The sequence below is a fragment of the Onthophagus taurus genome, chromosome 11 (genome assembly GCF_036711975.1).
Source record: "Onthophagus taurus isolate NC chromosome 11, IU_Otau_3.0, whole genome shotgun sequence".
Lineage (NCBI taxonomy): Eukaryota > Metazoa > Arthropoda > Insecta > Coleoptera > Scarabaeidae > Onthophagus > Onthophagus taurus.
Genome location: NC_091976.1, coordinates 30,869,414 through 30,883,525, shown reverse-complemented (window position 1 = coordinate 30,883,525; position 14,112 = coordinate 30,869,414). Strand labels below are relative to the sequence as shown.

At 37.6% G+C, this 14,112-nt stretch overlaps 1 protein-coding gene across 3 annotated transcripts in view; it reads right to left on the bottom strand.

Moving 5' to 3' along the window:
- Positions 1–14,112, bottom strand: part of LOC111416733 (tetraspanin 2A) — a 36,042-nt gene extending 21,930 nt beyond the window's left edge. Inside the window, exons 1-4 of one of the 3 annotated variants that reach the window (XM_023048824.2) lie at positions 13,881–14,112; positions 13,653–13,799; positions 12,990–13,234; positions 1,385–1,582 (exon numbers count right to left, since the gene is read on the bottom strand). In XM_023048824.2, the coding sequence (XP_022904592.1) occupies positions 1,385–1,582 (198 nt within the window). In that variant the 5' untranslated portion in view covers positions 12,990–13,234; positions 13,653–13,799; positions 13,881–14,112. Of the gene's footprint in view, positions 1–1,384; positions 1,583–11,739; positions 11,893–12,989; positions 13,235–13,652; positions 13,800–13,880 lie in introns of those variants that run through there. The other 2 variants (XM_023048827.2, XM_023048823.2) reach the window with 2 other exon arrangements.

Below are 14,112 nucleotides of genomic sequence, written 5' to 3'. Positions count from 1 at the left end.
AATGGTGGAGTTTAAAGTTTCCTCTTCGCCACTAAGAGATATCCATTTATTTCGTCGAGTTAGAACTCCGGTCCCGTCATTACCAAGACTCATATAATCCCGCAGGCGAAACGATACTTACATAGGTGTCATTTTCCGTACGAGCGATTTCAGTTGACGCCTCCAGCTCCTCCACCGTTATCTGCCTCGTAATCTCTGATATTAAGCTTCGGGAGAAGTGGCTTTTTGTTGGCGTCATCCGCACGTCGAAGGGACGACCTTCGGAGTGCTCGTTCCGACCCGTTCCCCAAATCCGACTAGAAGCAGGACATTGAAACATACTCCAGGTTAAGAGCTGCTCCACCGATTCCAACCGTAATGCTATTTCAGTACCGCCAGCGGCGCCCTAAAGTCGAGAATCGTGCAGGTTTTGACGTTTTACATGAGAGATGCCATTAATCGCGACACTCACCCATTTCTATTCCGAACCGAGAACTTTTCTTACTAAAAATATTCAATTTCCTTATAATTATGTAATCTGAAGTGTTTTAAATTATAAAAAGTTGGTTTCCTGTAATTATTTTCACAAGAAAAAAGAATGTATTGAAAAACGAGCTCTTTTAGAGGGGCAAATAATGGTGGAACAAGAGGCGACGGGTGCTTTCAGCGCTGGTTAAGTGGTAAGGCGTCAGTGGGAATCGATTAAGCTTAAATGTTTTTCTCTTTGATGTTTGATACGCTTTGAGACGGGTCCTTCGCGATCAGCAGAAGGGGGTGCAATTAAATGCTCGACTCTGAGCCTTTTTACTGTTCGGAACGTCTTTTAGCCTTTCTCCCTCTAACCTAGTATCTTGCTGATGTTGTCCCAATGCGCTTTTCTCCTTTCTTTCGAGCGATGCAAAAAGGGATTTTAATAGATTTTTCGTGCGGCCTTAAACAGTAAGCCGTGACGTGCATATTTCAATTTATCTCCGAGTGTTCCTTAATCTTCTGAGACGTTCGCCTCTAGCTGCCCAGGGCAAAGGGAGAACGATTAATGTAGCGACAATTCCGTGTAATATATTCTAATCCTGGAAAGAGCCAATTTATCACTTAGCGGCGCGCGCGGGCCTCGCTATCTCGTAAATTTCGGCGATAATTCCCTTAGTAATGCATCGGTAGCCAGGCAACCACTTCGAAGAGCTTCCGTAACCACCTGGTACAGACCGGGTTGTTCCCTAGAGCAACTCTTGAAAGAAAACCGCCCGATGAAATCAACCCATATTCCCAACGAATTCACCAAAAGTTAACCGCGAACGCTAGTCTCTAAGGATCTAAGCATTATTCTACACCCTTTTGAAAGCGAAAAAGTTCTTTGAACCAACGAAAATTTTTTTTATATAAAATTTAAATAACTTATACTTACGATATACATCAAGAAATTATTTTCCTGCAAAGCGCTGAGACATCCCAAGAATGACGCGACGATTACAACAACCGAAACGGCTATTAAAATATAAGGCCCAATGTAGACAATTTCGATCCTGAGAATTTCTATCCACTCGGAAAATCCTGGTTCCAAACGCAGCCACAGGCACAGAACGAAGACAGCCATCGCAATCATCTGAAACCATTAAAACAGGAATAAGCACTTCTAAAACCCTCAGGCACTTTACTAATTTAAAACGGATAATTACGAAACGATGTTGAACCGAAATCACAAAATTTATCAAAATCAAATTTGATTTGATTCTTAGTAGTTCTAAATAAGTAATCTTGCAAGATTCGGTCGATATATTATGTGAGTATCGTGAGTATTTGGCAGGATTACCGTTTAAGGAAGGTCGGGGTCTCCTTGATGGATACTGCGGCAAGACGACCTCGCAGGACGCTAAAGGCTGATGACCACGGTTTATTGTGCCGTGAAAGGTAATTACCGAAGTAATCGCCCTCCCTGACATAACAAACCGGGTTGGGTGTGCACTTTAACCCCACCGAAGGGCGGGTTTTAAATTAAACGATGGGGTTACAACAGCCCACCGAAACTATGATAGCATGGCGCAACACTAATTAGTCTATGCTTTATTAATCAATAGCCGTTTTAATTGTGAACAGGATCGCCGTCCACCCAAATTACTCCCAAATTATTTGAAAAAAAATGTCTAGTTTTGTACCGAAATTTAGTTACAAACGACAGCATATAATTAATGTTCATTAAATTCGAAATGTCGAAAAATACCGCTATTGGAAGGTTTTGTCTTTCATTTAATTAACAATCGGATTCGAATTTCATCAACAGCTGCATTCCCCATCAGCGGTTTCGATTATTCTGATACCATTAGCTTTAGTGATGTATGGATCCGATATCCTAACGTAATTACCGGCTCAGATATCAAACAATGCTTATTAGATAGTATAATCGATAATAAACGTTGTTTTATATTAACCCCTTAAGTATCAGGCCCACGATATCTCGGGACATACTCGTATATTTAAAGACTATTTCTTTATCATAAATGGCTTATTACTCGTGTAACTTGTATAAACTCGTATTCGAACTTGTCATATAAATAACTGTTGTAAAGCCATTTTTGCTGATCGTCAATTATTGTAGTTGATACTTAAAGGTAAAACAATATCAAACTTGTGCCTCGGCCTCATGATATCATACGGTCAAGATTAAAGATCGTACAATTAAGACTCATAAAGATAAGACGATATGGGTTTCGACTTTATTATTTCTCTCAAGTAAGATAAAATATCGCAACCTTATCTTATCATATAAATAATTACTACATATTGTAACTGAGGTTGACATTGTAATGATGAAGAATATCAAGCTACCGCCTCTGCAGCAAGCGACCTCGACCTTTTGTTGTTCTATGGTGAAGATCAAAGATCATAACGATGTCATGCAAATAACACATTTTTTACCGATTGTTAGATATAATAATCATAATTCCCTATGGTCGAGGCGCTACAATCAAGATTCTTAAAGGTAAAGCGATATCGAGGTAATAGCTCAGCCGCAAGCAGCCTCAGCTTAATTTTTTCATCAACTTAAGATAAAATATCATGACTTTATCATATAAATCACTATTGTGTATTTAAGGCAACGAGGACAGATATTTAGACGGCGTCAAATATTATAACTAATGTTGATTGCGGCCGATCGTTACAATAGAGACCATTAAAGATAAAGGATATTAAGCTACTGCCTCGGCCGCAAGCGACCTCGGCTTTATGTTATCATACGATCAAAATTCAAAAGCGTTACTATCAAGAGTTATAAAGATAAAGCGATATCGAGTTAAGACCATTAAGAATGAAGGATGTTAAGCTACTGCCTCGGCCGCAAGCGACCTCGGCTTTATGTTATCATACAGTCAAAATTGAAAAACGTTAGATCTCTTATGTATATTAAGAGTCATAAAGATAAAGCGATATCGGTTTCGACTTCATTATTTCTCTCAAGTAAGATAAAATATCACGATCTTGTTATATAAATAACTACTACATACTTAAGACAGCGAACATAGATTAATAGTTGTCAAATATTGTAACTGAGGTTGGTATTCTAATGATGAAGAATATCAAGCCACCGCCTCGGCCACAAGCGACCTCGGCTTTTTGTTGTTCTACGGTCAAGATCAAAAATTGTAACAATGTCATGCAAATAACACATTTCTTACCGACTCTTACTTAGATATGATAATCATGATTCGCTATGGTCAAGGCTTTACAATCAAGACTCTTAAAGATAAAGCGATATCGAGCTAAGACCATTAAGAATGAAGAATATTAAGCTACTGCCTCGGCCGCAAGCGACCTCGGCTTCATTTTTTCATCAACCTAAGATAAAATATCATGCCCTTATCATATAAATCACTATTATGTATTTAGGATAACGAAACGGGTATCTACTCCGGGTTAAATATTATAACTGATGTTGCTTGCGGCCGATCGTTACAATAAAGACCATTAGGGATGAAGGATATTAAACTACTGCCTCGGCCGCAAGCGACCTCGGCTTTATGTTATCATACGGTCAAAATTGAAAAGCGTTAGAATCAAGAGTTATAAAGATAAAGCGATATCGAGGTAAGACCATTAAGAATGAAAGATATTAAGCTACTGCCTCGGCTGCAAGCGACCTCGGCTTTGTGTTATAAAACTGTGAAAATTAAAAAGTGTTAGAATCAAGAGTTATAAAGATAAAGCGATATCGAGCTAAGACCATTAACAATGAAGGATATTAAGCTACTGCCTCGGCCGCAAGCGACCTCGGCTTTATATTATCATACGGTCAAAATTGAAAAGCGTTAGAATCAAGACTCATAAAAATAAAGCTATATCGGCCTCGGCTTCGTTATTTCTCTCAAGTAAGATAAAATATCGCGATCTTGTCATATAAATAATTACTACATACTTAAGACAGCGAACATAGATTGTTAGTTAACGTCAAATATTATAACTGAGGTTGATATTCTAATGATGAAGTATATCAAGCTACCGCCTCGGCCGGAAGCGACCTCTGCTTTTTGTTGTTCTACGGTGAAGATCGAAGATCGTAACGATGTTATGCAAATAACACATTTTTTACCGATTGTTAGATATGATAATCATGATTCTCTGTGGTCGAAGGTTTACAATCAAAACTCTTAAGGATAAAGCGATATCGAGCTAAGACCTATTAAGAATGAAGGATATTAAGCTACTGCCTCGGCCGCAAGCGACCTCGGCTTCATTTCTTCATCAACCTAAGATAAAATATCATGCCCTTATCATATAAATCACTATTATGTATTTAGGATAACGAAACGGGTATCTACTCCGCGTCAAATATTATAACTGATGTTGCTTCCGGCCGATCGTTACAATAGAGACCATTAGGGATGAAGGATATTAAACTACTGCCTCGGCCGCAAGCGACCTCGGCTTTCTATTATAATACGGTGAATATTGAATAGTGTTAGAATCAAGACTTATAAAGATAAAGCGATATCGAGCTAAGACCATTAAGAATGAAAGATATTAAGCTACTGCCTCGGCCGCAAGCGACCTCGGCTTTCTATTATAATACGGTGAATATTGAATAGTGTTAGAATCAAGAGTTATAAAGATAAAGCGATATCGAGCTAACACCATTAAGAATGAAGGATATTAAGCTACTGCCTCGGCCGCAAGCGACCTCGGCTTTGTGTTATAATACGGTGAAAATTGAAAAGTGTTAGAATCAAGAGTTATAAAGATAAAGCGATATTGAGCTAACACCATTAAGAATGAAGGATATTAAGCTACTGCCTCGGCCGCAAGCGACCTCGGCTTTGTGTTATAATACGGTGAAAATTGAAAAGTGTTAGAATCAAGAGTTATAAAGATAAAGCGATATCGAGCTAACACCATTAACAATGAAGGATATTAAGCTACTGCCTCGGCCGCAAGCGACCTCGGCTTTGTGTTATAATACGGTGAAAATTGAAAAGTATTAGAATCAAGAGTTATAACGATAAAGCGATATCGAGTTAAGACCATTAAGAATGACGGATGTTAAGCTACTGCCTCGGGCGCAAGCGACCTCGGCTTTATGTTATAATACAGTCAAAACTGAAATGCGCTACGAGAAGGAATTATAAAGATAAAGAGATAACTATAAAGTAATATTGAAAAAAGTTTTGGTATAGCGCAAAATATATAGATTAAGATTTTTAATCATACTTGAAAAATGGTATATTTTAATATCAAGAAAGCATTTGCCAAAAATATCCCGAGAACTACGGAAAGCATTTAATTTCCTGTAATATCATTTAGGACGGTGCGATTCTTGACGGCGCGTTTAAAATCACAAACTCCCCGTTCCCTAACTAAATTACAAGAGAGAGACGAGTAAACGAAAGCGTTTCCTCCGGCAAGCTACGATGGTTGCTGGGAAACGAGCTTTCTCGGCTTCCCGGGGCTTACACGATGTGACAACGTCCGTTGTAGCGTGAAAGGCGGGGGGGAGAAAGTCGTGGCCGATAAGCGGACAAACAGAGTTGAAACTAATTGATACGAAACGATGTTAGAGCGCTTTCCGACGCTTTCCTTCTCTGCAGGGCCAATGGCGCGACTCCAACGTCTTTTCCGTCCAGCTACGTTAATTGACCGGAGAAGAAAAAAAGGAACACAAAAAACGAACAGGAAAAATTAACCGGTTTAACGAGCCCTAAGAGATTAATTAGAAAACCGCAAGACTTATTACTAGATCCGGGAATTAAATGTAGGGTTTCTGGAAGTGGATGAAAAACGGGTGCGTTTTAAGTTAACCCTACATGTGTTACACTAACCCCACGAAACCCTCGACCGGATTTTTTTTCCATATTACGAAATCCAACCCCGCAATAACGCAGCCCGTTATCCACGTCTGCTGGTAATGACACTATATTACAGGCTGATGCCCCTTTAATTGCACCGGAACCACCCGGGTATTAACTTACTACCGACAACAGTCGAAGCTCGACCCTCCGTTTTTCGTTTTTCTTTCCCACTTTTATTCCGGCTATTAAGGTTCTGAAAAACTGCCTACGCGGACAAAAAGTATCCCGCGTGAGTGAAAAAGTGTTTTCCGGAAACACACCGCGCCGCCGCAATCACCTTCCGTCACAAGGGAGAATTTTTCCCCACTATCCTTCACACCCCGCAATTACTCGCAAAACGAACTCCCTATTCGAATTAACTTGAAAGTAATACGTTCGCTTGGGCGGGGTTAATGTCACGGAACTGAATCGTCTGGCCAAAAGAAGTCTGGTTAGCATAAGGCCATTGGTTTTTCTCCCCGCAGGAAGAAGATGGCACGTCACCCGGAGGGAATCGTCGCGAGATAAATCGCGAAAGTCGCGTTTGACACATAGCTTTGGGGCGTCGCCTCGCCGGTGGCGTCGCGACGGAGGCTTTTACGGCGGGCCATCCTCTCGTGATAAGGTTATGCTGATTGCCACCAGAACCTCTTGACTTAAAGCCAACGTTTTTTTGCTTTCTTTTCACAGACGTGACGCGTTGCAAAAAGGATACCGGAAAAAGCATCGCGTTCTTATTCTCCGAGGGGGTGAAAAAAAAATGAGATATGCCACCCTTTTATTTGACTCTTGAGCGCCCCTTCTTAGTGCTTTTTGCAAGTTTATTGTCTAAGTTGTTCAATTTTCTAAGTAGGAATGTATTATACACTTTATAGTACAGATAAGTGATTCTTTAATATTTAAGAAACCTGGAAATAATTCGATCTGTTGTGAAAAGAGATTCAAAAAGTTATATTGAGAGCTATTAGGAGTCATTGAGAGCCATTGGGAGTCATTGAGAGCCATTGGGAGTCATTCGGAGTCATTGAGAGCCATTAGGAGCCATTTCTAATAATTGAAAACGTCTTAAATACAATAATCTTAAATGTTGATTATACTATTAAAGTAAAACTTAATGAATATCATAGTAATGGGTTTAAAATGAAATTTAATAGGATACAAAACCTATTTGAAAATTCAGTACACAATAATGTGATTTATATAGGCTATAATTGCCGGAAGAGGTTGTAGAGGAAAATTTTTGTGGGCAATCGCAATTCCACTCGAAATTAATATTCAAGAGGGTTGAGAAACGTGCAGTCGGTTGGGATACCCGGCTGCAATTGTCGGGCTGAACCCCAGAAACTCGGAAACTTCTCCCCTTTTACGCAGAAATCGGGTGGCCACGTTCAAGGTGTTAGACGTGTCGATCTTATTGTCTTCTAGCCAAAATCTAGAGTTTACCTTGAAAGCAGTTCTTCCATAACGATGTTGAACAAGAATTATCACTTGAATGGTTGCAGTCCATTTTTTATTGGAACATTTGGCTATTCTGTAGAGATCACTTTAGGGCTTGTTGCAGATTTCCTTAGTATCCGAGGTTGGTAACGACACCCATAAAATTAGTATGCAGCTATCACAATTTCACTTAAGCTAGGTAGAGGACGCAGTTTTGTAGACACGAATCTGCATTTCTTTGAACTAGCGTAGAATGTTTTACCATTTGACAGTGCCACATCTCCTTAAGGGGGTGAGATGTCTATGATTTAAGTATCAATTCATGGAATGTGAGGCGTGCTTTACAAGTCAAGGAGGTATCAGGGAAACAAGCAGCACTTCTGCCACGTTGCCGAAACGTCTTAGCATATAGAGCTTATGTGTTAGACAACTACAGAACATGAGAAAACGTTTTCTCTCTGTCTAAAATAGCCTGTGGGATGAGAACAAGACCTCATGAGTCCCTCCTTCGACAACCACAGCGTGGGATGTTTCACCTCCAAGCACCCATGCTACTTCTTAGTCCTCTGATTGTTCTTAGTGCTTTTTGCAAGTTTATTGTCTAAGTTGTTCTATTTTCTAAGTAGGAATGTATTATACATTTTATAGTACAGATAAGTGATTCTATTATGGTGTTTGATATTTGAGAAACCTGGAAATAATTCGATCTGTTGTAAAAAACATTCAAAGAGTTATATTGAGAGCTATTGGGAGTCATTGGAAGCCATTAGGAGTCATCGGGAGCCATTAGGAGTTATCGGGAGCCATTAGGAGCCATTTCTAGTAATTGAAGATGTCTTAAATACAATAATTTTAAATGAATATCATAATAATGGGTTTATAATGAAACTTAATAGGATAAAAAATCTGTTTGAAAATGCAGTACACAATAAATCAGATTTATACAGGCTATAATTGCCGGAAGAGGTTGTAGAGAGAAATTTTTGTGGGCAAATCGCAAATCCACTCGAAATTAATATTCAAGAGGGTTGAGAATCGTGCAGTCGGTTGGGATTCCCCGGCTGCAATTGTCGGGCTGAACCCCAGAAACTCGGAAGTAATTACTCATATTTGCAAAGTTCGCAAACAAAGCGGTCTCGTGTGGGCGAGCGTCGCGTCGCGTCGCATCTCCATTTAAAGAAATGTCTATGCCGTCCTTTTCCAAACGAACGCCTCTCTTTTCCGCGCGCCCGGCACTTGTAATTCCCTTTAGGTGCCGAGTGAGGCGTTTAATTGGAAAGAACGACGCCCTGAATTAAGATCTAGTGGCCGATTCGGTCGACACTAAAGCGACACAATAACGACTGTCGGGTTTATCGATTGTTTTTCGGGAAAACATCTTGATGTCGTAAATATCGGATCTTCCCACGCTGTCTCACGATGACGACAACAACACGCTCCTATTGTCAGATCAATTCTCGTGCCGAACGAGTATGGGAATCCCCTGGAGTTGCATTCCAACGTCTTCCTAATTTCGTTCGGACGACCGTGAGATGAAAACCATAACGAAATTGAATTAGGAAAGTTTGTGGACTGCTGGAGGTCCTCCCCAAGGGGACTGCGACGGTGCTCGCCATTCTCTTGCAGCGATTTCGGTATAATTGGAGACTCGGAGAAAGCCGTTATTAATAGCCACCACTATACGGGATCACCGCCCCCGTGTCTCCGGCTCCAACTTATAAATCTTTCCGATTACGATTACGTCTCTGTAGTTAGCACGGTTTTTGTATCGCTTAGATTTATGACTTTTTATTATTCCTTAAGGAATTGTGTAAGTTTCGTTCTTGTTCAAATGCAAAATAACCAAGTATGCAACTAAGTACGCAAAGTGCGTATTGCAATACTAATACTGTGATATTGGTTGCATACTTGCAATGATGACGATTTAATTATTAATTAATACGGTGTATATTCTTTTTTTTTATTTCAAACGTTACATCAAAAGATTACAATCATCTTAAACGTTGTTTACAATTTACCGAAACCTTTTAGCTTCCGGGTAAACACTCGGCCAAAAATTTTAATTAATGCGGCGATGATTTCACTGGTACCCGAAAGCTACGGGAACCTTAACCGAGTGTTTCCATAGCGACGAAAAGCTCGAGAGCTAACGTTTTCGCTTGCCCGCCTTTCTTAATTTACTTAAAATTCTCTGAATTTCCGAACGCTGTCTTGGGCGTAGCGGCAAATACCCTACTTCCTTATTAAACATGTTTTCACGTCAGCGGTGCATACATTTGTTTACAGGTCTTCTGCTGCAGAGGGAGCTTTCGTGTTTCTTTTGTAAATTGTGTGTATGCTCGCGGATTGCATAGCTGAAAGTAAACAAACTGCGAATATAAATTTTGAGGGAGAGAGAAAACGCGTGTTTTACTGTTTTATTGGTGTTTTTCTTTATGATCTAAATCCACGATAATTTTTTATCTTATCTCACAATAATAAATTGCGAAAATGTAGAAATAAGGTTAATTTGTTTGATAAAGTTTTTTTTTGTATAGTTTTGGAATGAATCAGAGATGTTTTGCTTTGATCCGAACTATCTCTTGATTGGTTTTCTTGTTCCATAGGGAGAGCAATTCGGTTTACGTAATATTGAAGTGAAATTTTATGGCCGGTCCGTTCGCGGAGCTTCTAGCAATCCATCAGGGATGCTACCTCCATCTCCTGGCATCTCTGTTCACCTCATTGCCTAGTTCGTTACTTCTAAACTCAGTCTAGCGTGTAGATCATCTCCTCGAATGGAAATGTCGTCATGCACCTCACTTCGTATGGTAAAGAAATTTTTTATCACATGATTTTACCTGGATAGATACTAAAATATTGATGTAACTCTTCGTGTAATGTTCAACAAAAAAATGTTGTCATGACAAAACGTATTGATTCGGTTTATTACGTATTGATATTATTTATTATTCAAGGTCTAAAAGTTTTACGTTCTCTCTCTCCGCAACAGATTAAAAATGAACGAGTTATTTTCCTCGGTAGACATAATTTCCACGCGCGTGCCTCAGGGTGGCTCCATAAAACATGATGAATGGGGTCGCATAATTTAATTCATATTCGATGCTCTCATCGAATTCTTATTTGATCCTCCTTTCTAAACAAAAATAATTAAATTATTCGCTAATATATAAAGGATGTGACATGTTATTGAGTGCCTTAATTAATGAATACGTTTATCAACAAATCCTTGTTCGGTTTGACTGGCACAAGGCTATTACGGAACTCCCTTATCTTTCCCAATTAAACAGCGATCACAGATATAGAGACGATCTCTGGTAGCGTCCCCCTAAACTAACCCCATTTTCCGGGCTAATGACGAACCTCCCTTACTAATAACACGGTAATTCAATCAACCCTATTCAATCGCCGTAATGAACATCGATTGTCTCTTTAACATCAAACTAAAAAAATAATGTTGTAGACTAATAAAAAATTCCATAGAAAAGAAAAAAAAAACAAATCGTTTCAAAATTTCCTGTTGTTCTAAAATATTAATAGGTCGTAAATTTTTTAGATTTCGTCGGACCTAGCTTAGTTAGCAATGCCGCATGAATATTTAACAATTTCCGGGAGAATCAATCGGGAACCTGACTACGATAATAGCTTAAATAATTCAAAGTCACTTAATTATCGTTGAATTTGAACCTTACGTCGGTGAGGTTTGTTTATGACCCCATTCGAAAACGATTTTAGCTCCGTAAGTTTCCAACTTTCCTCGGCATAGTAATTGTTTTAAAAGTTCAACGCGAGTTCTAAAAGTACGTTCCACTCTGCGAAAGCATTTGCGACTCCGAAACTTTGATATATCTTAAAAAAATTATTTACTAGAACAAAGAATTTATCTTGAAAAAGATATCGCCTTATCGTTTATTAATGTAAACATTACTCAAACGATTTATATAGATTTTTGGGTGACATCATCGTGAAACGATTATTTCGAAAAATCTAAATTATTTAATTAACATACCCATAATATAATATTGCAGAATAATAACATATATTTAAGCACAGCTATTTGATTATCCAATTTAGTGATAGTTCCCTCTCCTTTTCCAGCCATTTCACTAAATTATTAACTTTACACACTTGCTCACTCAAATTGGAACACCTTACTGACGATGAAACATCGCCTAAGTTTAAATAGTGATAAGATTAGAATCGATAAGATTAAATGTTTCGTCGAAATAATTTTCTATGTTTCACCTTATTAATATATTTTTATTAATATGTGTAATCTCATAATAATAAAGAAAGCTTATGTTGGTAATTTGCAAGGTAAATCTCATAAACTTCTCGAACAACAATCGCGTGTCTTGGAATATTGCAAATTCGGTCCAAAGCCAACAATGGGGCTGTAAGGAGCTTAGGGAAATATTTTTCAGAGCCCCTATTGTTTGCTGAGACAAGTCGCGTCACTGCAGCTGTCCCAGCAATCCCGAAGATTCAAAAGGGCGCAGATTATTCGGGAATTTTAATTTATGCACGAAACCTTTTTCACCTCATTATTATTCGACATAATAAACAAAGTTTTCTCGGTCGTCGTTGTCGTCGGAGGAGTCGTTTTGTCCGCAAAAGTTCTCAGGAAATAAACGGGAGATATTCAACTCGCACCTCTCTGAACCGCTTTTGTCTTTGCAAGATAAGAACGTCTCGGTCGAAGCTGTTGTCGTCCAACTCTTTATTAAAATTAATCCGTACTTCAATAAAGTTTTTGGTTGATATCAAATAAGTATTTTTAAGATTTCAAAAGCAGTAGTATGGAGTACCTTGTTATCTATGCTCCTCGATTGGCTAACAGTATATGTGGTCCAGTTCAGCTTATATTGGGACTTTTCAAGTGGCAGCTTTATAATGAGACATCAAAGTTTTGCATTTCAACACTGTAGGTAAAGTAAACACTTGGCCTTTGATGTGTCTTCCAACCAAAATAGAGTTTATCTAGAGTTTAGCTTGAAAGAAATTCGTCCATAACAATGTTGAACAAGAACTATTACTTGAATTGGAGATTGGGAAAGATTTGGGAATTCTATAAAGATCACTGTGGGGCTTTGTGATTATACATATAACCAAACCAAGTTATTCTATATTTTTTTTGAAATTTTACATAATCGTATTACTCATAGGTTAGGTTACAAACAATAATTATTGAAATTTGTCTTTGTATTAATAAAATGTGTTAAATATGTTAGAATTCATGATGTATTGTTGGCCGTTTACCTTTTTTATTTGTATTTAATCCATGTAAAGTCAATACGAAGTAATTTTGTAGAATTTTGACAGTAACATAACCTCAAATTTCATTTTTCATTAATTTCTTATTGTAATTCATGTTTGTTAGGTTAAATCTATTGAAAAAGATAATCTTAGCATGTCAAGAACGAAAACCATCTAATCATATGGTAGTTTTGATAAAGAATTGGACGAAAATCCGTTAAAATATTTTTGAAGCTGGACGTTAAAATCTAAAAGAAAACGTTTCAAAATCAGCACAAACAAAGTAAAAGCAACAAAACTACAACATTTCATACATAAATATTGTTAAAATAAAAATTTTGATAAAATATAATCGGTGACATTTGACATTTCAAAGTTGGCAATATCGGAGAAATTTAAATTACGAATTTCAAGTTTAAGAATTTAACCAATCAGAAAACGTTATTTAAACCATTCTAGGAATAAACAAAGGAAACTGGTAGATTTTAGTGTGATTTCAAACGTGGTGAGGAGCGCATGCTAAATTTTGTTCGCGGGCATCTTAAAAAATCAGAAGTTAGGTTACTTGTCAAACACCATTGTGACATAACCTCAAAAAATTATTAAATAATAAGTTTATTATTTAATAAGTTAAATAAGAAGATTGTTTTGATTAAAATTATTCACCTTTAATAATAACCAAGAAAATGAAGTGGTTCCTGATCCAATTAATCCAAAATACCATTCCGAAGAATTATTCCAATCCAACCAAGAATCATTGTTACCGATTCCTTTTGAAGAGTCCAAATTTCCTTATCCGAAAACTTCAGTAAACTACAAGATAAGTTATAATTTTCAATTTCGTTATTATTCGTTTTTTTTTTATTTTAATTTTCAATTTAAAATTTCACTTACCTTAAATACGATTAGGTTATTTGTCTTATTACTTACAATTAGTTTGGTTATGTTATTACATTTTCATTACGTATAATTCAATTATTAAAACTGGTTAATTAATTGGTTAATTAACGACAAGTTAAAAGATAATAGAGAGTTTTGTTAAAATTTACTTATCTATTTTTGTACTCGTTTACTCAAGCGTTGAACCCACAAATAACCCTGAAGTCTCACTTTTACCTGAGTCATT